Here is a 24,412-nt window from a genome sequence, read left to right on the forward strand (position 1 = left end):
CACTATTTCGCTGGTGCAGTCACTGTGTACATACATTACATTACTGATCCTGAGTTACATCCTGTATTATACCTCAGAGCTGCACTCACTATTCTGCTGGTGCAGTCACTGTGTACATACATTACATTACTGATTCTGAGTTACATCCTGTATTATACCCCAGAGCTGCACTCACTATTCTGCTGGTGCAGTCACTGTGTACATACATTACATTACTCATCCTGTACCGATCCTGAGTTATCAGGAAGGTAGCGGTGTAATATTGTGTAATGTGAATTGCGATATGTATTTATGATGTTGGTAATGTGTGTAACTCAATGGTAGGGAGAGTTAGAGTTAAAGATTGGGACTAGCCCAGGGTGGGAGGGGCTGTGGTAAAGGTAAAGACACAGTTTCCTGTCTGAATATTAGATAGGGCCCAGTGTGGGTAGAAAGCAGACCTAAGGTCTGATCTGAGCAGTGCCGCGTGACATTGGTGTCCCTAACGTGATAGGAGACTATGACAGAGGATAGCGAGATCCAAGCGGGAAGTAGGAGAGAAGTGACCAGAAAGCAGAGTGATGAATTGGAGATGGATCCAGGGAACGGACACCTAACAGTACGGCCCTGAGTTTATAATGGGCCAAGACGGGACAGAGTATGTGAGATGAAGAGAGTGAGCCGGACAGGAGTTCCTGAGTGTCAGAGACAGAGAAGAGAAGTATCGGCCATACTGGCAGGATAGTTCTCTATAGGGGAAAGAAGACAAAGAACCGCGGGTTGAGAATAGGACTGTCACTGGACTGTTATATTGAGGTATAACGCCCCCAGGAGGAAGCAATCGTGAAACGCGCGTCGGGGTTCTCAGAGGTACAGCGCGCCACTAGGCATCACTTTTGGGAAGCTGCATATAGATCCAGGTAATATGTGTTTACTAGGGGCTGCAACTCTACACTATGCACCTGCACTTTGGAAACATGCTTCTTCATCTGTCACTGTGGATTACCCTTTATAACTAATCATTTAGGTGAAATGGGACTTGGATATTGAGGCATTGATGAATTTGCACTTTAAAATCACAATCTGCTTCACCCAATAGGGAATTTCCATATAAATTTAGAGGAATTGGGAGAGGATGTGATGTGAACGCTATGTTTAATATCCATAGTCAGCACTTCACATTCACTTGAGGAGCGAAATGGAGTTTCCATAATTTCATTTGTTTGGATATTTATATGTATTTGCTTTAGCTGACCTCTTATATACAATTGTTCTTGGTTTCGAGGCACTATTTTAATTCTATGTGTATGTTTTATGTATGTTTAAATAAAGGTGTATTTTTAATTAAAAAAAAAACACTTCTTGATTCAATATAGTTTAATATACTATTTGATCAGTATGTTTATACTGTTATATCGAGCCGGGCTGTGGTGAAGACAGAGAACAAGCGAGTAAAGAGGAATTGAAACTGTGTGTGGAAAATGCTCCGCATTGTGAAGGAAACGTTCACCAAGTTGTGTACCCGCCATCTCCTGTATATAACCCCCGCCAAGTTATCACTCAGTAAAATCTTTATTTTCAACTAGTGGTCTACCTCATTGACATCCTCAACATCTGGTCCGGGCCAACCAAAGTCATCGGTAACATGCGGCCTGCTCGGGCGAAGCACCCCACAGCATAAGTCCACACACCCAGCCAGGACCCAGAGCTGCACTCAATATTCTGCTGGTGCAGTCACTGTGTACATACATTACATTACTGATCCTGAGTTACATCCTGTATTATACCCCAGAGCTGCACTCACTATTCTGCTGGTGCAGTCTCTGTGTACATACATTACATTACTGATCCTGAGTTACATCCTGTATTATACCCCAGAGCTGCACTCACTATTCTGCTGGTGCAGTCTCTGTGTACATACATTACATTACTGATCCTGAGTTACATCCTGTATTATACCCCAGAGCTGCACTCACTATTCCGCTGGTGCAGTCACTGTGTACATACATTACATTACTGATCCTGAGTTACATCCTGTATTATACCCCAGAGCTGCACTCACTATTCTGCTGGTGCAGTCACAGTGTTCATACATTACATTACTGATCCTGAGTTACATCCTGTATTATACCCCAGAGCTGCACTCACTATTCTGCTGGTGCAGTCTCTGTGTACATACATTACATTACTGATCCTGAGTTACATCCTGTATTATACCCCAGAGCTGCACTCACTATTCCGCTGGTGCAGTCACTGTGTACATACATTACATTACTGATCCTGAGTTACATCCTGTATTATACCCCAGAGCTGCACTCACTATTCTGCTGGTGCAGTCACTGTGTACATACATTACATTACTGATCTGAGTTACATCCTGTATTATACCCCAGAGCTGCGCTCACTATTCTGCTGGTGCAGTTGCAGCGCCCCAGAGTCCTGGTCGTTGCAGTACTGTGGCTCTGCCGCTAAGGGGGGCTATGGTACGTCTGATGGCACTGAAGGAGTTCATCTGACCAGGTATCACATACACCAATACATTTCACAGTCGGGCCTCCAGGGGGAGCTAAGGACGCTATGTATTAGGCCACTCCTCACAGTCTGGTAAAACTGGGGGTCGGGCAGGAAGTTAGACGGAAAGCTGAATGGGTTGGAACCAGGCAACACCTTGTGGCAGAGGGTGTTGTGGGGGAAGATTCGGTAGGGTCCCTGTCAGGGGTGGGATCCTGACAGAGGCCTGGCAACGAGAAAGAACGTCACGGGACCGCGCCTGCACTTCATAGCGGCGGTGCCCCAAGAAAGGATAAGAAGCGAGATTTATTGTGCTGAGTGAGAAACGAGATCAAAGCAACAAGGAGAATACCAGTAGGAGTCGTGCTGTAAGACGAGGCAACATCCTACTGAGGCGCAAACAACCGGCGGCCGGAACGCCGAGGAAGTACAGAGCCCTAAGCCATACTTCAAACCAACGGCAGGACAGTCAGTCTCAGGCGGGCTGTCTCACTAAAATCACCTACGCAGACATAGGGGGCAACCTGTGGAGAGGGGCGACTCTAGGGTCCCGGAAGAGCTCCGAGCCTTCCCATCATACGGGTGCGTCCCAACCATAACACCAGGGAGGGACGGAGGATTAGCAGAACATCATCTAATCGAGTTGTGAGGGAACTTCAGAAACAGACACAACAGTTGTGGGGACTATCCCGTAAGCACAGCAGGGGAGGACCACAACACATAGCGCTAGCAGGAAGGCACAGATTTCCACCTGCAAAGAGAACTCTGGAGGCGCCATCGGACCGGCCGGACTTGCGCAGCCTGGTTAACCGTATTCCGGACTGAGGACCCAGAGACCTTCAGTAAAGAGACTGCACCCCTGTGTCCTTGTGATTGATTGCGTCCTGCACCACACATCGAACTACTCATCCCTTTATTTGGGCGTCCCTCAGCAGGGCCACGGACCGGGCCTAGCCACCATGACAACCCCAGGGCAGAGACTCAGAGGCCCGGTACCGGGTACCCCCTCGGCCCTGCGGCGGTGGGGGGGCGCTGCAAAACTTGGCGTCACGAACAGGATCTACTTAAGCCTGAAGAATCAGGTCATGTGTGCCTTGGAACTGTGATTTACTATGCTTGGACTGTGACTTATTGCAAAGACTGTGGATTGTCACTTGCCGCCAGAAGTTCCCGCCAAAACCGCCGCCATTACAGCGCTAAGGAGAGCGCAGGAGAAGAAGAAGGGCGTGGAGTGGGCGTAGACAAACTGGAGAGCGCGAAAGACAATGGCCGCCCAGTCTAAATATTTCTGCCCCTTGAGGACGTGTCCGTCAGCAGCCGAGATCCGCCTACTGATCCTCAATGGTGGGCAGTGACAACAAAAGCGAAACCGTCCACGAAGGAGAGAGCGGGAAAAGGACCAGGAAGAAGAAGTCAGCGACATGGAGGACGCCATGGCCAGCCGCCTGGAGCCGGAGCGTGGGGTCGGAGCCGAGGACTCCCCCAGCTACCCGGAGAGGCACCGCAGCCAGACCTCCGCAGTTGACGCTGACCTCCTGCAGACCGGAGTGGATGAGCTGACCCACCAACTCCTGCAGACGCAGCTGAGCACTGAGGCCGGGTGGAAGAAGACCATCGTCGGGAGCCTCGCCAGACATCTGTCGGCAGCCTCATCTGGTCCGGAGCAAGAAAGAAGTTCCAGCGCTCCGAAGCCAGAAAGCAAGGCCCTGCCGGAAAGCGAGATGCTGCAAACGGAGATGACAACGCCGCAGCGCAATGCCCCGCAACCAACGTTCCAGACCCCAGCGGAGGCAGAGCAGACCGGCACCGGAGGGACCGCATCTGAAGCAGGTATGAAGGACGACCCTGCCCTGACGACCGACACCACTCCAGTGACTGCTAGTGCCACAGCTGCTGACTCCGTTCCAGTGACTGATCTTGCAGCAGCCGCTACCTCTGCTGCAGCAAATGCCCCTACTCAAGCTGCGCAGACCTCCATCGCTGCGTCTGATTTAACCGTACATGCAAGACAGATTAACGGCGTGTGTCCAGCACTGGGTATAACCCTGGACCTCACTTTTCCCAGGCCAAGAAGGGTTAAGTGCCAGGTGCAGCCCTGGAAGCCGTCCAACTAAACCTCGGAAACCTGAAACTGTAAATAGTTAACTGTTTAACTTTTCACTGTTTTGCTGCTAAAACCCGTCCAGGGTTAACTCTTAAAGGGATCCCTCTGTTGACCTGTGATCCCTATTGCTTTTTGTTTGTTTTCTACTTTTGTCAAGTTATCAAAGAACTGCTGAATCATGAACAATGCATGATACAAACTCCTTGTATATAGTTTGCACCTTCTTAAAGGTGCTCCCTACTGGTTTTACATAAAAGACGGACTCTTTGCGAAAAAAAATGTTCCTGGAAACAGCATTGGAGTCCTTACTGCGAACAGACTTGCAGCTTGAGAAGTTGCGCTACCTCATAGAGACTTGGTTCTTCTTAAAGGAGATGTTCACATGTTGCAATTAAGAAAAGTATTGCCTTAAGACAGTTAGATGGTAATAATGTCTTAAAAGAGAAAGTAAAAATGCTGATATGTCAAAGTTAAATGTAACTAACTAGTTGAATGTAAGAAATGTTTGATAATGTTGATAGAAGAATGAGGACAGAGAAGTGAACCCGTACGGGGTTAGTTAGTGCGTCCTCCCAGGAGCCATACAGAGATGGCTCAGTGATCTCGAACTGAAAGAAAAATATGTTCTATACTGTGTATAGTTGTGGAAGGACAGTAGGCCCGGGCGGAAAGGGGCGGTCCTGTAAAAGAAAGGAGAGGCAGTAGGTCTGGAGCAGTTAGGACAGGCAGTCCTGCAGACGTAAAGTAGGAGAATGTAGCACAGTTGCTTAAGCCTTATAATGTGATATAAGAAGGTCTTTAGTGGATTCAGAGTGTACATCCTTAAAGGCAATGTTAAATTCTTGTTCAAAAATTTTGCACTTAGTAGAATACCCGGTTGGGTAAGAAAAGTTATTTATAGTAAGTTATTTAAAAAATAAGTAACCATGTTTGCAACGTTCAAGTGTCCTCACCTCCCATAAAGGGAAGCTCTGTTCAAATATGCTTATTGTTATTGCACTCACAAAAATTGTATGTCTTTTGCTGACATGTATTGTTGTTTTCTTCCCAGTCCAGGAGTACTGGATTTAACCGGGGGGGAGTGCAGCGCCCCAGAGTCCTGGTCGTTGCAGTACTGTGGCTCTGCCGCTAAGGGGGGCTATGGTACGTCTGATGGCACTGAAGGAGTTCATCTGACCAGGTATCACATACACCAATACATTTCACAGTCGGGCCTCCAGGGGGAGCTAAGGGTACTATTCATTAGGCCACTCCTCACATACTGGTAAAACTGGGGGTCGGGCAGGAAGTTAGACGGAAAGCTGACTGGGTTGGAACCAGGCAACACCTTGTGGCAGAGGGTGTTGTGGGGGAAGATTCGGTAGGGTCCCTGTCAGGGGTGGGATCCTAACAGAGGCCTGGCAACGAGAAAGAACGTTACGGGACCGTGCCTGCTCAGTATAGCGGCGGTGCCCCAAGAAAGGATAAGAAGCGAGATTTATTGTGCTGAGTGAGAAACGAGATCAAAGCAACAAGGAGAATACCAGTAGGAGTCGTGCTGTAAGACCGAGGCAACATCCTACTGAGGCGCAAACAACCGGCGGCCGGAACGCCGAGGAAGTACAGAGCTCTAAGCCATACTTCAAACCAACGGCAGGACAGTCAGTCACAGGCGGGCTGTCTCACTAAAATCACCTACGCAGACATAGGGGGCAACCTGTGGAGAGGGGCGACTCTAGGGTCCCGGAAGAGCTCCGAGCCTACCCGTCATACGGGTGCGTCCCAACCGTAACATCAGGGAGGGACGGAGGATTAGCAGAAGATCATCTAATCGAGTTGTGAGGGAACACGAGAAACAGACACAACAGTTGTGGGGACTATCCCGTAAGCACAGCAGGGGAGGACCACAACACATAGCGCTAGCAGGAAGGCACAGATTTCCACCTGCAAAGAGAACTCTGGAGGTGCCATCGGACCGGCCGGACTTGCGCAGCCTGGTGAACCGTATTCCGGACTGAGGACCCAGAGACCTTCAGTAAAGAGGTAAAGAGACTGCACCCCTGTGTCCTTGTGATTGATTGCGTCCTGCACCACACATCAAACTACTCATCCCTTTATTTGGGCGCCCCTCAGCAGGGCCACGGACCGGGCCTAGCCACCGTGACAACCCCAGGGCAGAGACTCAGAGGCCCGGTACTGGGTACCCCCTCGGCCCTGCGGTGGTGGGGGGGCGCTGCACAGTCACTGTGTACATACATTACATTACTGATCCTGAGTTACATCCTGTATTATTCTCCAGAGCTGCACTCACTATTCTGCTTGTACAGTCACTGTGTACATACATTACATTACTGATCCTGAGTTACTTCCTGCATTATAGTCCAGAGCTTCGCTCACTATTCTGCTGGTGCAGTCACTGTGTACATACATTACATTACTGATCCTGAGTTACATCCTGTATTATACTCCAGAGCTGCACTCACTATTCTGCTGGTGCAGTCACTGTGTACATACATTACATTACTGATCCTGAGTTACATCCTGTATTATACCCCAGAGCTGCACTCACTATTCTGCTGGTGCAGTCACTGTGTACATACATTACATTACTGATCCTGAGTTACATCCTGTATTATACTCCACTCACTATTCTGCTGGTACAGTCACTGTGTACATACATTACATTACTGATCCTGAGTTACATCCTGTATTATACCCCAGAGCTGCACTCACTATTCTGCTGGTACAGTCACTGTGTACATACATTACATTACTGATCCTGAGTTACATCCTGTATTATTCTCCAGAGCTGCACTCACTATTCTGCTGGTACAGTCACTGTGTACATACATTACATTACTGATCCTGAGTTACTTCCTGCATTATAGTCCAGAGCTGCACTCACTATTCTGCTGGTGCAGTCACTGTGTACATACATTACATTACTGATCCTGAGTTACATCCTGTACTATACCCCAGAGCTGCACTCACTATTCCACTGGGGCAGTCACTGTGTACGTACGTGGAGCCGCATGTTCATCACTGTAATGAGCGGCACCACGTGACCGCTCACACAGGACAGGCTGCCAGCGCTGAGAGGAGGCATTGCGGGAGCTGGGTGAGTTTTTCTCTGCAAGCGGGCGGGCGCACGGGGGGGGGGGGGGGGGAGGTAGGAGGTGACCCCAAACTTTATTTTAAACAAAAAAAAAATTAAAAAAACCTTGATCTTTCATTCCTTCTCTCCAGGAACGCTGCTAGGGAGAAGGAATGAATGCCGGCTTCAGCACCAAAAGCAGGGGGCAGCGCTTAACTGTAGCGCTGTCTCCTGCACGGTCCGTGTGGTCCTCAGTCGGCACACGGGCGGCACACGGCTGCCGCATGTGTGCCACACTGATGAGCCACGTGAGCACACGGACACACGGACACGGATAACTCCGGTACCGATTCCTCCGGTACCGGAATTATCTGGACGTGTGAGACTGGCCTTATTTAGGAAATTCTGAGTTAATGGATTATTTATTAGCCAGAGTGGTCTGTGGCTACAAAGAGCGACTTTTACTCTGGAGGACAAAGTCTGTGGAGGTACTGCAGGGAAAGCGAACACCTGCCGGCAGGTTCCTGTGCTGATTACAGGTAATGGCTGGAAGGTGTGGGAATGTTCTAGCACTGGGATCATATAAAAAAAGGAAAGACTGTCCGCAAGGCAAGATGACTCACTCACTTATAGGCTATGTGCACACGTTGCAGATTTCCTGCGGATCCGCAGCGTTTTTTCCGTGCAGATTCACTGCAGATCCGCAAGTGATTTACAGTACAATGTAAATCAATGGGAAAAAAAATGCTGTGCTAATGGTGTGGAAAAATCCGCACGGAAAATGCAGCAGATTAAAAAAAGGACCATGTCAATTCTTTTTGCGGATCTGCAGCATTTCTGCACCCATTCCATAATAGAAATCCACAGGGGTAAAAAAACATATGAAATCCACACAGAATCCGCAGCAAATCCGCAAAAAAAACCGCGGCTTTTGACCTGCGTTTTCTGCCTAGAAATGCAGAATATGCACAGAAAATTCCACAGTCTAAGGCTACTTTCACACTAGCGTTTTTTTGCATACGTCGCAATGCGTCAATTTGGCGAAAAAACACATCCTGCAAAGTCGTCTGCAGGATGCGTTTTTCCCCATAGACTAACATTAGCGACGCATTGCGACGTATTGACACGTCGCAACCGTCGTGCGACGGTTGCGTCGTGTTATGGCGGACCGCCGGCCACAAAAGAACGTTACATGTAACTTTTTTTGTGCCGACGGTCCGCCATTTCCGACCGCGCATGCGCGGCCGGAACTCCGCCCCCACCTCCCCGCACCTCACAATGGAGCAGCGGATGCGTGGAAAAACAGCATCCGCTGCCCCCGTTGTGCGGCGCTTGCACAGTATGCGTCGGTACGTCGGGCCCACGCAGCGCGACAGCCCCGTACCGACGCTAGTGTGAAAGTAGCCTAATCCGCAACGTGTGCTTATAGCCTTAATGGTAGTAATTCCCTTCTCAGGCTGCTGTCACACTAGCAGTATTTGGTCAGTATTTACATCAGTATTAGTAGCCAAAACCAGGAGAGGAACTATTAGAGGAAAAGTATAACAGAAACATATGCACCACTTCTGCATTTATCACCCACTCCTGGTTTTGGCTACAAATACTGATGTAAAATACTGACCACATACTGCTAGTGTGACAGCAGCCTCAGAGTCCATATGATACATATAGTTGTATAGAAGACTGAGCCTTCTAAGAGCAGAGTGAAGCTGGAAACATGTAGTGATGCCGGGGCCACATGTTTTGTGCACCTTTGGATTTTTAACATTTAAATAAATTGAACGTTTTATCCAGATGCCTGACTTAATCTATACAACTATATCTAACAATGGGTTACCCTGTGATCACCTTGACACAGCCCAGGACCCCTTTAAATACAAAGCTGCATCAGTTGTTGTATCAAAAATGACAGCAGCGTTCATTGTAATAATTTAAAAATAAAAACATCTCTCCTTTTGCTGTTTTTTAGGATTTTATAAACTCTATGATGTGTAACTGTTGCAAAACAGTATCAGATAGCAAAGAAGCTGTATCAGCTGTTACAAGTGATGAGCATTGCACCAGGAGTCCAGGGTGTCAGGCACATCGCTGCACAGGCTGAGTCACACTGCAACCACATTCTACTGTGTAGGCTGTCATGGCTCAACCAGACTCTACTGTATAGGCTGTGTCATGGCTCAACCAGACTCTACTGTACAGGCTGTGTCATGGCTCAACCAGACTCTACTGTATAGGACGTGTCATGGCTCAACCAGACTCTACTGTATAGGCTGTGTCATGGCTCAACCAGACTCTACTGTATAGGCTGTGTCATGGCTCAACCAGACTCTACTGTATAGGCTGTGTCATGGCTCAACCAGACTCTACTGCATGGCTCAACCAGACTCGAGTCTACTGTATAGGCTGTGTCATGGCTCAACCAGACTCTACTGCATGGCTCAACCAGACTCGAGTCTACTGTACAGGCTGTGTCATGGCTCAACCTGACTCTACTGTATAAGCTGTGTCATGGCTCAACCTGACTATACTGTATAGGCTGTGTCATGGCTCAACCTGACTATACTGTATAGGCTGTGTCATGGCTCAACCAGACTCGAGTCTACTGTATAGGCTGTGTCATGGCTCCACCTGACTCTACTGTATAGGCTGTGTCATGGCTCAACCTGACTATACTGTATAGGCTGTGTCATGGCTCAACCTGACTCTACTGTATAGGCTGTGCAATGGCTCAACCAGACTCTACTGTATAGGCTGTGTCATGGCTCAACCAGACTCGAGTCTACTGTATAGGCTGTGTCATGGCTCAACCAGACTCTACTGTATAGGCTGTGTCATGGCTCAACCTGACTCTACTGTATAGGCTGTGTCATGGCTCAACCAGACTCTACTGTACAGGCTGTGTCATGGCTCAACCAGACTCTACTGTATAGGACGTGTCATGGCTCAACCAGACTCTACTGTATAGGCTGTGTCATGGCTCAACCTGACTCTACTGTATAGGCCGTGTCATGGCTCAACCAGACTCGACTCTACTGTACAGGCTGTGCCATGGTTCAACCTGACTCTACTGTATAGGCTGTGTCATGGCTCAACCAGACTCTACTGTATAGGCTGTGTCATGGCTCAACCAGACTCTACTGCATGGCTCAACCAGACTCGAGTCTACTGTATAGGCTGTGTCATGGCTCAACCAGACTCTACTGCATGGCTCAACCAGACTCGAGTCTACTGTACAGGCTGTGTCATGGCTCAACCTGACTCTACTGTATAGGCTGTGTCATGGCTCAACCTGACTATACTGTATAGGCTGTGTCATGGCTCAACCAGACTCGAGTCTACTGTATAGGCTGTGTCATGGCTCCACCTGACTCTACTGTATAGGCTGTGTCATGGCTCAACCTGACTATACTGTATAGGCTGTGTCATGGCTCAACCTGACTCTACTGTATAGGCTGTGCAATGGCTCAACCAGACTCTACTGTATAGGCTGTGTCATGGCTCAACCAGACTCGAGTCTACTGTATAGGCTGTGTCATGGCTCAACCAGACTCTACTGTATAGGCTGTGTCATGGCTCAACCTGACTCTACTGTATAGGCTGTGTCATGGCTCAACCAGACTCTACTGTACAGGCTGTGTCATGGCTCAACCAGACTCTACTGTATAGGACGTGTCATGGCTCAACCAGACTCTACTGTATAGGCTGTGTCATGGCTCAACCTGACTCTACTGTATAGGCCGTGTCATGGCTCAACCAGACTCGACTCTACTGTACAGGCTGTGCCATGGTTCAACCTGACTCTACTGTATAGGCTGTGTCATGGCTCAACCTGACTCTACTGTACAGGCTGTGTCATGTCATGGCTCAACCAGACTCTACTGTGTAGGCTGTGTCATGGCTCAACCTGACTCTACTGTATAGGCTGTGTCATGGCTCAACCAGACTCTACTGTATAGACTGTGACATGGCTCAACCTGACTCTACTGTATAGGCTGTGTCATGGCTCAACCTGACTCTACTGTATAGGCTGTGTCATGGCTCAACCAGACTGTACTGTATAGACTGTGTCATGGCTCAACCAGACTCGAGTCTACTGTATAGGCTGTGTCATGGCTCAACCTGACTCTACTGTATAGGCTGTGTCATGGCTCAACCAGACTCTACTGTATAGGCTGTGTCATGGCTCAACCAGACTCTGCTGTATAGGCTGTGACATGGCTCAACCAGACTCTACTGTATAGGCTGTGACATAGTGCAATGCCTGCAACTATGTAAAATCTTTCTATAGCAAATTTGAATTATAAAACTTTATTTATAATAACCTTAAATATGTTTTCTCTTTTGGACATACCGTAATTGTCTGATGACACCCTGAACCTCCCAACTCTTCATCCTCTATGTTGATAGAGAAGAGGTCATGCTGCCCATTGAGTTTGCTGTTGAAATATTAGGCTGAATGTACCATCTTGCATGGGTGACGTTAGCTCTGGGCGAGTCTGCAGTGGAGATGATCTCAGCCTGGAGGGAGCCAAGAAGGGTTGTGTGGTGCTGATCTAAGACCTGAAGGTTGTAACACATGCCAGTTCCAGAGAAAAGCTAGAATGGAGGCCTGGTATTTGTAGGGTTGAGGTTTGGTCTAGTGGCAAATTATCAGATGACAATGTGGCCAAGGTATAGAATTACACATACAGCTCAGGAAACAGAGATGATTATGCTACTTAATCTTATGAAAGATGAAACATTAGACGCGTCCCAGCTCCATTCACCTGAGCTATCACGTTTATCTTAAGGGAGGTTTTTTTATTATTTAAATGAGTATTTTTAAATTATTTATGGAAGGAATTAAAACATTTATGGGAGTTTTGTTTATGGGTGGAGTTCTATTTTTCAGACGAGCTTGGACAAGTCAGATATTAATTCTGACATATTCCAGTAATGGACACATAAACTAGTAGATTCCTGTCTTTTTTTTTTTTATGTGATATATTTTGCCTTTCTGTGGGCACAAAAGAAGCAGCTGCCCTACAAAATCGACCCCGTTATTCCTCTAGTAAAGGACAAGTCTGCAAAGATCATTGAACCTCAAGAGATACAGGTCCTTCTCAAAAAATTAGCATATAGTGTTAAATTTCATTATTTACCATAATGTAATGATTACACTTAAACTTTCATATATTATAGATTCATTATCCACCAACTGAAATTTGTCAGGTCTTTTATTGTTTTAATACTGATGATTTTGGCCTACAACTCCTGATAACCCAAAAAACCTGTCTCAATAAATTAGCATATTTCAACCGTCCAATCAAATAAAAGTGTTTTTTAATAACAAACAAAAAAACCATCAAATAATAATGTTCAGTTATGCACTCAATACTTGGTCGGGAATCCTTTGGCAGAAATGACTGCTTCAATGCGGCGTGGCATGGAGGCAATCAGCCTGTGACACTGCTGAGATGTTATGGAGGCCCAGGATGCTTCAATAGCGGCCTTAAGCTCATCCAGAGTGTTGGGTCTTGCGTCTCTCAACTTTCTCTTCACAATATCCCACAGATTCTCTATGGGGTTCAGGTCAGGAGAGTTGGCAGGCCAATTGAGCACAGTAATACCATGGTCAGTAAACCATTTACCAGTGGTTTTGGCACTGTGAGCAGGTGCCAGGAAGCATGAAGTGCTCCAAAATCTCCTGATAGCTAGCTGCATTGATCCTGCCCTTGATGAAACACAGTGGACCAACACCAGCAGCTGACATGGCACCCCACACCATCACTGACTGGGTACTTGACACTGGACTTCAGGCATTTTGGCATTTCCTTCTCCCCAGTCTTCCTCCAGACTCTGGCACCTTGATTTCCGAATGACATGCAAAATTTGCTTTCATCAGAAAAAAGTACTTGGGACCACTTGGCAACAGTCCAGTGCTGCTTCTCTGTAGCCCAGGTCAGGCGCTTCTGCCGCTGTTTATGGTTCAAAAGTGGCTTTACCTGGGGAATGCGGCACCTGTAGCCCATTTCCTGCACACGCCTGTGCACGGTGGCTCTGGATGTTTCCACACCAGACTCAGTCCACTGCTTCCTCAGGTTCCCCAAGGTCTGGAATCGGTCCTTCTCCACAATCTTCCTCAGGGTCCGGTCACCTCTTCTCGTTGTACAGCATTTTCTGCCACATTGTTTCCTTCCAACAGACTTACCATTGAGGTGCCTTGATACAGCACTCTGGGAACAGCCTATTTGTTGAGAAATTTCTTTCTGGGTCTTACCCTCTTGCTTGAGGGTGTCAATGATGGCCTTCTTGACATCTGTCAGGTCGCTAGTCTTACCCATGATGGGGGTTTTGAGTAATGAACCAGGCAGGGAGTTTTTAAAAGCCTCAGGTATCTTTTGCATGTGTTTAGAGTTAATTAGTTGATTCAGAAGATTAGGGTAATAGGTCGTTTAGAGAACCTTTTCTTGATATGCTAATTTATTGAGACAGGTTTTTTGGGTTATCAGGAGTTGTAGGCCAAAATCATCAGTATTAAAACAATAAAAGACCTGACAAATTTCAGTTGGTGGATAATGAATCTATAATATATGAAAGTTTAATTGTAATCATTACATTATGGTAAATAATGAAATTTAACACTATATGCTAATTTTTTGAGAAGGACCTGTATAACTCGCCGACATCACAAATGATAGGCTTACATACCGCAGCTCAGCAGATAGTATCACACATGATAGGATTAGATACACAGCCCAGCCATCAGTATCATGTAAATTAGGCTTAGATACAATAACTCAGCAAACAGTATAACACATGGTAGGATTAGATACATAGCTCACCAGACATAATCATATGTGATATGCTTAGATGCAGTGATTTATCAAATGCATGACCTAGTTTGCCCTAAAGAGCAGGTTTTTCCCTCCTGCTCTCAATTGTGGATTTTATACATGTTTATAAATATTTATATTGTTTTCTAGTCAAGAAAAAAAAATGTAACCATTGACGGTTGTAATATTTCGTAATGGCTCCCTCCAGCTGGAGTGTTGTTTTTTTTTCAAGAAAATGTCAAATACAGTAACAAACGTATCAGTCCCCATAAGTCGAAGGGGTCTGCCAGGCGGCCACGGTGCTGCTCGTGTAACAGATCTGACACTGTGCCATGGATTCTTGTATATAATGATAAACCACAGAGCAGGTGGAAGAAAGACTAAGTCCATCATGCAGGATGAGATAGTGTATCTAAGCCTTTTATGTGCTTTATCTGCTGAGCTATTTTACCTAAGGATATCTTGTGTGATGCCATTCTGGATGTACCTATATTATTTTCTATCCCTCAGTTGGACTTGATGGACATTTGCCTTTTTTTCAACCATAATAATTATGCAAGTATGTAAATATTTACACCAGGAAATAACGCTTACCACATAGAAATGGAAAATATCTACAAAGTGAACTAGCACTGGCCAAAGTAAGAACACATTGTTCTATGGGTACCCACCTTTCTCCGCAAAATCCCCCATCCTCGTGTCCTGCCGCTCTCCACCCTACACTGAAGCCTGGGGGTGGTCAGGAGGGAAAAGAGAGGACTGAACTGTACTGATCTGTGCCTCTTTACTGAATTAGGAATTTCCAGCTTCCCACTATACATTTATCTCAGTTTCACTTCTACCAACTTCCTCTTTCACTTTATTAAAAGGCTGACAGCAGAATGAACGAGGCACAGAGACTTCACAAAGGAAAGTTCCCTGATTGTGAAATCGCTATTATTCATTACAGAGAGAAGCTGAGAACAAGTGTCAACAGAAGTATACTGATATTACAGACATGATACATTAGATACAGAGTATAGATACTACTACAATACTGCCCCCTATGTACAGGAATATAACTACCACAATACTGCCCCTATGTACAAGAATATAACTACTATAATACTGCCCCTATGTACAAGAATATAACTACTATAATACTGCCCCCTATGTACAATAATATAACTACTATAATACTGCCCCCTATGTACAAGAATATAACTACTATAATACTGCCCCTATGTACAAGAATATAACTACTATTATACTGCCCCCATGTACAAGAATATAACTACTATAATACTGCCCCCTATGTACAATAATATAACTACTATAATACTGCTCCTATGTACAAGAATATAACTACTATAATACTGTCCCTATGTACAAGAATATAACTACTATAATACTGCTCCTATGTACAAGAATATAACTACTATAATACTGCTCCTATGTACAAGAATATAACTACTGTAATACTGCCCCATGTACAAGAATATAACTACTATAATACTGCTCCTATGTACAAGAATATAACTACTATAATACTGCCCCCTATGTACAAGAATATAACTACTATAATACTGCTCCTATGTACAAGAATATAACTACTATAATACTGTCCCTATGTACAAGAATATAACTACTATAATACTACTCCTATGTACAAGAATATAACTACTATAATACTGCTCCTATGTACAAGAATATAACTACTATAATACTGCCCCTATGTACAAGAATATAACTACTATAATACTGCCCCCTATGTACATGAATAGAACTACTATAATACTGCCCCTATGTACAAGAATATAACTACTATAATACTGCTCCTATGTACAATAATATAACTACTATAATACTGCCCCTATGTACAAGAATATAACTACTATAATACTGCCCCTATGTACAAGAATATAACTACTATAATACTGCTCCTATGTACAAGAATATAACTACTATAATACTGCCCTCTTTGTAAAGGAATATAACTACTATAATACTGCCCCTATGTACAAGAATATAACTACTATAATACTACCCCTATGTACAAGAATATGACTACTATAATACTGCTCTTATGTACAAGAATATAACTACTATAATACTGCTCCTATGTACAAGAATATAACTACTATAATACTGCTACTATGTACAAGAATATAACTACTATAATACTGCTCCTATGTACAAGAATATAACTACTATAATACTGCCCCTATGTACAAGAATATAACTACTATAATACTGCTACTATGTAAAAGAATATAACTACTATAATACTGCCCCTATGTACAAGAATATAACTACTATAATACTGCTCCGCTCCTATGTACAAGAATATAGCTACTATAATACTGCTACTATGTAAAAGAATATAACTACTATAATACTGCCCCTATGTACAAGAATATAACTACTATAATACTGCTACTATGTAAAAGAATATAACTACTATAATACTGCCCCTATGTACAAGAATATAACTACTATAATACTGCTCCTATGTACAAGAATATAACTACTATAATACTGCCCCTATGTACAAGAATATAACTACTATAATACTGCCCCTATGTACAAGAATATAACTACTATAATACCGCCTCTATATACAAGAATATAACTACTATAATACTGCCCCTATGTACAAGAATATAACTACTATAATACTGCCCCTGTGTACAAGAATATAACTACTATAATACTGCCCCTGTGTACAAGAATATAACTACTATAATACTGCTCCTATGTACAAGAATATAACTGCTATAATACTGCCCCTATGTACAAGAATATAACTACTATAATACTGCCCCTGTGTACAAGAATATAACTACTATAATACTGCTCCTATGTACAAGAATATAACTGCTATAATACTGATCCTATGTACAAGAATATAACTACTATAATACTGCCCCTATGTACAAGAATATAACTACTATAATACTGCCCCTATGTACAAGAATATAACTACTATAATACTGTTCCTATGTACAAGAATATAACTACTATAATACTGCCCCTGTGTACAAGAATATAACTACTATAATACTGCTCCTATGTACAAGAATATAACTACTATAATACTGATCCTATGTACAAGAATATAACTGCTATAATACTGCTCCTATGTGTAAGACTATAATTAGTATAATACTGCTCCTATGTACAAGAATATAACTACTATAATACTGCCCCTATGTACAAGAATATAACTACTATAATACCGCCTCTATATACAAGAATATAACTACTATAATACTGCCCTCTTTGTAAAGGAATATAACTACTATAATACTGCCCCTATGTACAAGACTATAACTACTATAATACTACCCCTATGTACAAGAATATGACTACTATAATACTGCTCTTATGTACAAGAATATAACTACTATAATACTGCTCCTATGTACAAGAATATAACTACTATAATACTGCTACTATGTACAAGAATATAACTACTATAATACTGCTCCTATGTACAAGAATATAACTACTATAATACTGCCCCTATGTACAAGAATATAACTACTATAATACTGCTACTATGTAAAAGAATATAACTACTATAATACTGCCCCTATGTACAAGAATATAACTACTATAATACTGCTCCGCTCCTATGTACAAGAATATAGCTACTATAATACTGCTACTATGTAAAAGAATATAACTACTATAATACTGCCCCTATGTACAAGAATATAACTACTATAATACTGCTACTATATAAAAGAATATAACTACTATAATACTGCCCCTATGTACAAGAATATAACTACTATAATACTGCTCCTATGTACAAGAATATAACTACTATAATACTGCCCCTATGTACAAGAATATAACTACTATAATACTGCCCCTATGTACAAGAATATAACTACTATAATACCGCCTCTATATACAAGAATATAACTACTATAATACTGCCCCTATGTACAAGAATATAACTACTATAATACTGCCCCTGTGTACAAGAATATAACTACTATAATACTGCTCCTATGTACAAGAATATAACTGCTATAATACTGATCCTATGTACAAGAATATAACTACTATAATACTGCCCCTATGTACAAGAATATAACTACTATAATACTGCCCCTATGTACAAGAATATAACTACTATAATACTGCTCCTATGTACAAGAATATAACTACTATAATACTGCCCCTGTGTACAAGAATATAACTACTATAATACTGCTCCTATGTACAAGAATATAACTACTATAATACTGATCCTATGTACAAGAATATAACTGCTATAATACTGCTCCTATGTGTAAGACTATAATTAGTATAATACTGCCCCTATGTACAATAATATAACTAGTATAATACTGCTCCCTGTTGTAATAATGCTGCTCACTCAGCTGGTCACAGAGGTAGACACAGTAAAGTTTCTTCTTTTGGTTTATTTAGAACATGGCATAAACCGATGCAGGGTTCAATATAAAAATATGTATTTTCTGGCAAAACAGAATAAAACAAATGTATAGCACAGTCCATATGCCTGCAGAGATCTGCCCGCTCAGGGTACAACAACGGAGTACTGAGTTCAGCCCAGTTTCACATAAACACTTCTTTGGCGCACTTGCCTCCAGACACACAGACGGAAAAAAAGCCACAGTGGACATTTAACCTGCCGAACCGCACCATTGAGGTGGAGCTATGGTGAGTAGTCTTCCCAGCAGTGGCGTAACTACAAAGTTATGGGCCCCGGTGCGAACTTCCAAATGGGGCCCCCCCCCTACCTCCGTGACGCCCCCCCACCCCCTTCCCCTAGATACGCCTCGGACTGTTGCAGGAATCTCCTGCACTGCAACATGGTGTTGGGTGCCAGCACAGCCCGCACAGTGGTATATCCAGCACAGCCCGCACAGTGGTATATCCAGCACAGCCCGCACAGTGGTATATCCAGCACAGCCCGCACAGTGGTATATCCAGCACAGCCCGCACAGTGGTATATACAGCACAGCCCGCACAGTGGTATGTACAGCACAGCCCGCACAGTGGTATGTACAGCACAGCCCGCACAGTGGTATATACAGCACAGCCCGCACAGGGGTAAATACAGCACAGCCCGCACAGGGGTATATACAGCACAGCCCGCACAGGGGTATATACAGCACAGCCCGCACAGGGGTATATACAGCACAGCCCGCACAGGGGTATATACAGCACAGCCCGCACAGGGGTATATCCAGCACAGCCCGCACAGGGGTATATCCAGCACAGCCCACACAGGGGTATATACAGCACAGCCCGCACAGGGGTATATACAGCACAGCCCGCACAGGGGTATATACAGCAGAGCCCGCACAGTGGTATATACAGCACAGCCTGCACAGTGGTATATACAGCACAGCCCGCACAGTGGTATATACAGCACAGCCCGCACAGTGGTATATCCAGCACAGCCCGCACAGGGGTATATACAGCACAGCCCGCACAGGGGTATATAGAGCACAGCCCACACAGGGGTATATACAGCACAGCCCGCACAGGGGTATATCCAGCACAGCCCACACAGGGGTATATACAGCACAGCCCGCACAGGGGTATATACAGCACAGCCCGCACAGGGGTATATACAGCAGAGCCCGCACAGGGGTATATACAGCAGAGCCCGCACAGGGGTATATACAGCACAGCCAGCACAGGGGTATATAGAGCAGAGCCCGCACAGGGGTATATACAGCAGAGCCCACACAGGGGTATATACAGCAGAGCCCGCACAGGGGTATATACAGCACAGCCAGCACAGGGGTATATAGAGCAGAGCCCGCACAGGGGTATATACAGCACAGCCCGCACAGGGGTATATACAGCACAGCCCGCACAGGGGTATATACAGCAGAGCCCGCACAGGGGTATATACAGCACAGCCAGCACAGGGGTATATAGAGCAGAGCCCGCACAGGGGTATATACAGCACAGCCCGCACAGGGGTATATACAGCACAGCCCGCACAGGGGTATATACAGCACAGCCCGCACAGGGGTATATAGAGCACAGCCCGCACAGGGGTATATAGAGCACAGCCCGCACAGGGGTATATACAGCAGAGCCCGCACAGGGGTATATACAGCACAGCCAGCACAGGGGTATATACAGCACAGCCGGCACAGGGGTATATACAGCACAGCCCGCACAGTGGTATATACAGCAGAGCCAGCACAGGGGTATATAGAGCACAGCCCGCACAGGGGTATATACAGCACAGCCCGCACAGGGGTATATACAGCACAGCCCGCACAGGGGTATATACAGCAGAGCCCGCACAGGGGTATATACAGCAGAGCCCGCACAGGGGTATATACAGCACAGCCAGCACAGGGGTATATAGAGCACAGCCCGCACAGGGGTATATACAGCACAGCCCGCACAGGGGTATATACAGCACAGCCCGCACAGGGGTATATACAGCAAAGCCCGCACAGGGGTATATACAGCAGAGCCCGCACAGGGGTATATACAGCAAAGCCCGCACAGGGGTATATACAGCACAGCCAGCACAGGGGTATATACAGCACAGCCGGCACAGGGGTATATAGAGCACAGCCAGCACAGGGGTATATAGAGCACAGCCCGCACAGGGGTATATAGAGCACAGCCCGCACAGGGGTATATACAGCACAGCCCGCACAGGGATATATACAGCAGAGCCCGCACAGGGGTATATGCAGCACAGCCAGCACAGGGGTATATAGAGCACAGCCCGCACAGGGGTATATAGAGCACAGCCCGCACAGGGGTATATACAGCAGAGCCCGCACAGGGGTATATACAGCAGAGCCCGCACAGGGGTATATACAGCACAGCCCGCACAGGGGTATATACAGCAGAGCCAGCACAGGGGTATATACAGCACAGCCGGCACAGGGGTATATAGAGCACAGCCAGCACAGGGGTATATAGAGCACAGCCCGCACAGGGGTATATAGAGCACAGCCCGCACAGGGATATATACAGCACAGCCCGCACAGGGATATATACAGCAGAGCCCGCACAGGGGTATATACAGCAGAGCCCGCACAGGGGTATATGCAGCACAGCCAGCACAGGGGTATATAGAGCACAGCCAGCACAGGGGTATATAGAGCACAGCCAGCACAGGGGTATATAGAGCACAGCCAGCACAGGGGTATATAGAGCACAGCCAGCACAGGGGTATATAGAGCACAGCCCGCACAGGGGTATATAGAGCACAGCCCGCACAGGGGTATATACAGCAGAGCCCACACAGGGGTATATACAGCAGAGCCCGCACAGGGGTATATGCAGCACAGCCAGCACAGGGGTATATAGAGCACAGCCAGCACAGGGGTATATAGAGCACAGCCAGCACAGGGGTATATAGAGCACAGCCCGCACAGGGGTATATAGAGCACAGCCCGCACAGGGGTATATACAGCAGAGCCCACACAGGGGTATATACAGCAGAGCCAGCACAGGGGTATATGCAGCACAGCCAGCACAGGGGTATATAGAGCACAGCGAGCACAGGGGTATATAGAGCACAGCCAGCACAGGGGTATATAGAGCACAGCCAGCACAGGGGTATATAGAGCACAGCCAGCACAGGGGTATATAGAGCACAGCCAGCACAGGGGTATATAGAGCACAGCCAGCACAGGGGTATATAGAGCACAGCCCACATCTCATCTCCCCCCCCCCCCCCCCGATAATGGCCCCACAGTCCGGTGAAAAAGAAAAAAAAAAACTCTCCTCACCTTTCCTTTTGCCCGCGCTGCTCCTGGTGGCTGCAGTCTGCCCAGGACACTGCAGGTGCGCGATGATATGACGTCATCGCGCACCCGCAGTGTACTGTCAGAGGCAGAGCGGGGAATGATGGGAGAGGGAGCGTCAGGTGACGCTCTCCTCCATCATTGCATTGAACTATACCGGTGTCATAGACGCCGGTATAGTTAAATGCGGCGGCGGCGGCGGCGGCGGCGGCGAGGAACAGTGCAGCGGCCCACTACTGGCATCGGCTCTTCTGGCATTTGCCAGAAGTGCCCGATGTCCAGCCCGGCCCTGCCCTGACCTGCCGGCTCGGGGCCCCTGACCTGCGGGGCCCGGTCGCAATGGCGACCGCTGCGACCGCGGTCGTTACGCCCCTGCTTCCCAGCCATCTCTTCAACTACTCACAAAAAAACCCAACTCTGTCATGACAGATTAGCCCCTCAGCACATAACATGCTGGAGAGAAACCTTGAGGCCTAAGAACCACCTAGTCACCCGGGCATTTTTGCCCTTCTTTTCCCTTATCCATCTCAGAGGTGCATGGTCTGATACTAGTTTAAACCTACAACCTAGTACGTAGTACTTCAGCTTATCCATGACCTATTTGATGGCTTAGCAATCTTTTTCGACAATGGCATCGTTTTTCTCACAGGAAGAGAGCTTCCGGCTCTGATAAAGGAAGGGATGTTCTTCACTGTTTATCTCTTGAGACAACATGGCTTCCAATCTGACTTCTGAAGCATCTGCCTGGACCACGTATTATTTATTGAAGTCTGGTACGACCAGGATAGGCTGTTTACATAGGGAAATCTTCAGCTCTTGGAATGCCATTTTTGTTTCATCTGCCCATTTGGTGCTGTGGAGACATGGGTGGGGGGTCGGCGGGCGCCCCGGTCCGCTAGCCAAAACCGCATGGACCTGGGATCGTCTTACCTCACGCCAGCTCTTCCTTTAATGTGGGCATAACTCTACTCAGACAACACAGGGTGAGGGTAAAACAGTGTGGCAATTCTTTATTGAACCACAAAACAGGCAGATAACACGTAGAACAGTCCCAGCAAAATACTCCAAGATGGTGCACTATTACAGAGTCTCACCCTTCCACTGACTACCTGTGATATGAGGAGCTGTGACTTCAGAGCGTCTAGGGTTGACTATCCCACCTGTGGCACGCACACAGAGAGGAGGTAACTATAAGCTTAGGAAGTTGACAGTCCATTCAGATACATGGCCAGCTGACTCAAGGGTCACAACCTGGCTTCATCTTCTAGGGTCGACTACCCCACCTGTGGCACGCACACAGAGAGGAGGTAACGACAAGCATAGGAAGATGACAGTCCACTCAGGTATAAGGCCAGTTCACAGGTGGGTCACAAGCTGGCTTCTCCTAACATCTCCATAGAGCCAGGCGACCGGCGGGTCTCAATCCTGGCTTTCTCCAAATGTATGCATGGTTCAGCGATGGTCAATGGAGCAGATCTGTATTCATCCAGCCAGGGCCAAAGTCCCCTAAGCCTTGTAGAATGATAAATCATGTCCCTTGTGATGGAGCCATGATGTCTTGGCTGCTGTGCTGTCTCTGGCTGTTTGGATGTCTTGGCTGAATCTCTGTCTTTCTCTCAGTCTCTCTGTCTCTCCCTATTCAAAGGCATGAAACCTCTTTTTATCATTAACAAGTGTCCTTCATTCAGTATTTACATTATTTACATAAAGGGTAAAAATGGAGATGAGATCAAGTAGCATTACTTGGTTATTTAATCTTTTTGCATAGTTTATCCTCTGTTTTACGAAGTCAACAAACTATCTGGCCTAGACAATGCATAATTAGCATATCAGTAAACATAATCAGTAATCAAGGATAAGAGCACAATATGTTATATCAAATTTCAACTTACAAATCAGTATTACAGGCTTACACAAGCGAAAGTCTGTTTACTTGACCAACCAAAAACACATAAATTCAAAAGTCAACACATATACATAACAGTGTATTATTTCTGGCTTGCTAAAAATAAGCATCTGGTTAATTAAGATGCAATGCTGTGTATCCACAGGTGCCTTTAATTACGGAGATCCCTCAGTGATGCGGGAGTTATGGTGAAATTTATTATAAACCGCCGGTAATATCCCACAATTCCAAGAAACGCTCTCACCTGCTTCTTGGAAAGGGGTTGCAGCA

General features: G+C 45.8%; 1 protein-coding gene across 1 annotated transcript in view; it reads right to left on the bottom strand.

The window, feature by feature from the left end:
* SLC11A1 (solute carrier family 11 member 1) overlaps positions 1–15,311 on the bottom strand; it is a 55,889-nt gene extending 40,578 nt beyond the window's left edge. The window contains exon 1 of the mRNA XM_077273200.1: positions 15,154–15,311. Coding sequence (XP_077129315.1) covers positions 15,154–15,175 — 22 coding nt within the window. The 5' untranslated portion in view covers positions 15,176–15,311. The remainder of the gene's footprint in view (positions 1–15,153) is intronic.
* Between the last annotated feature and the right edge of the window lie 9,101 nt (positions 15,312–24,412).

This window comes from Ranitomeya variabilis, chromosome 7 (assembly GCF_051348905.1).
Source record: "Ranitomeya variabilis isolate aRanVar5 chromosome 7, aRanVar5.hap1, whole genome shotgun sequence".
In the NCBI taxonomy this organism is placed as follows: Eukaryota; Metazoa; Chordata; class Amphibia; order Anura; family Dendrobatidae; genus Ranitomeya; species Ranitomeya variabilis.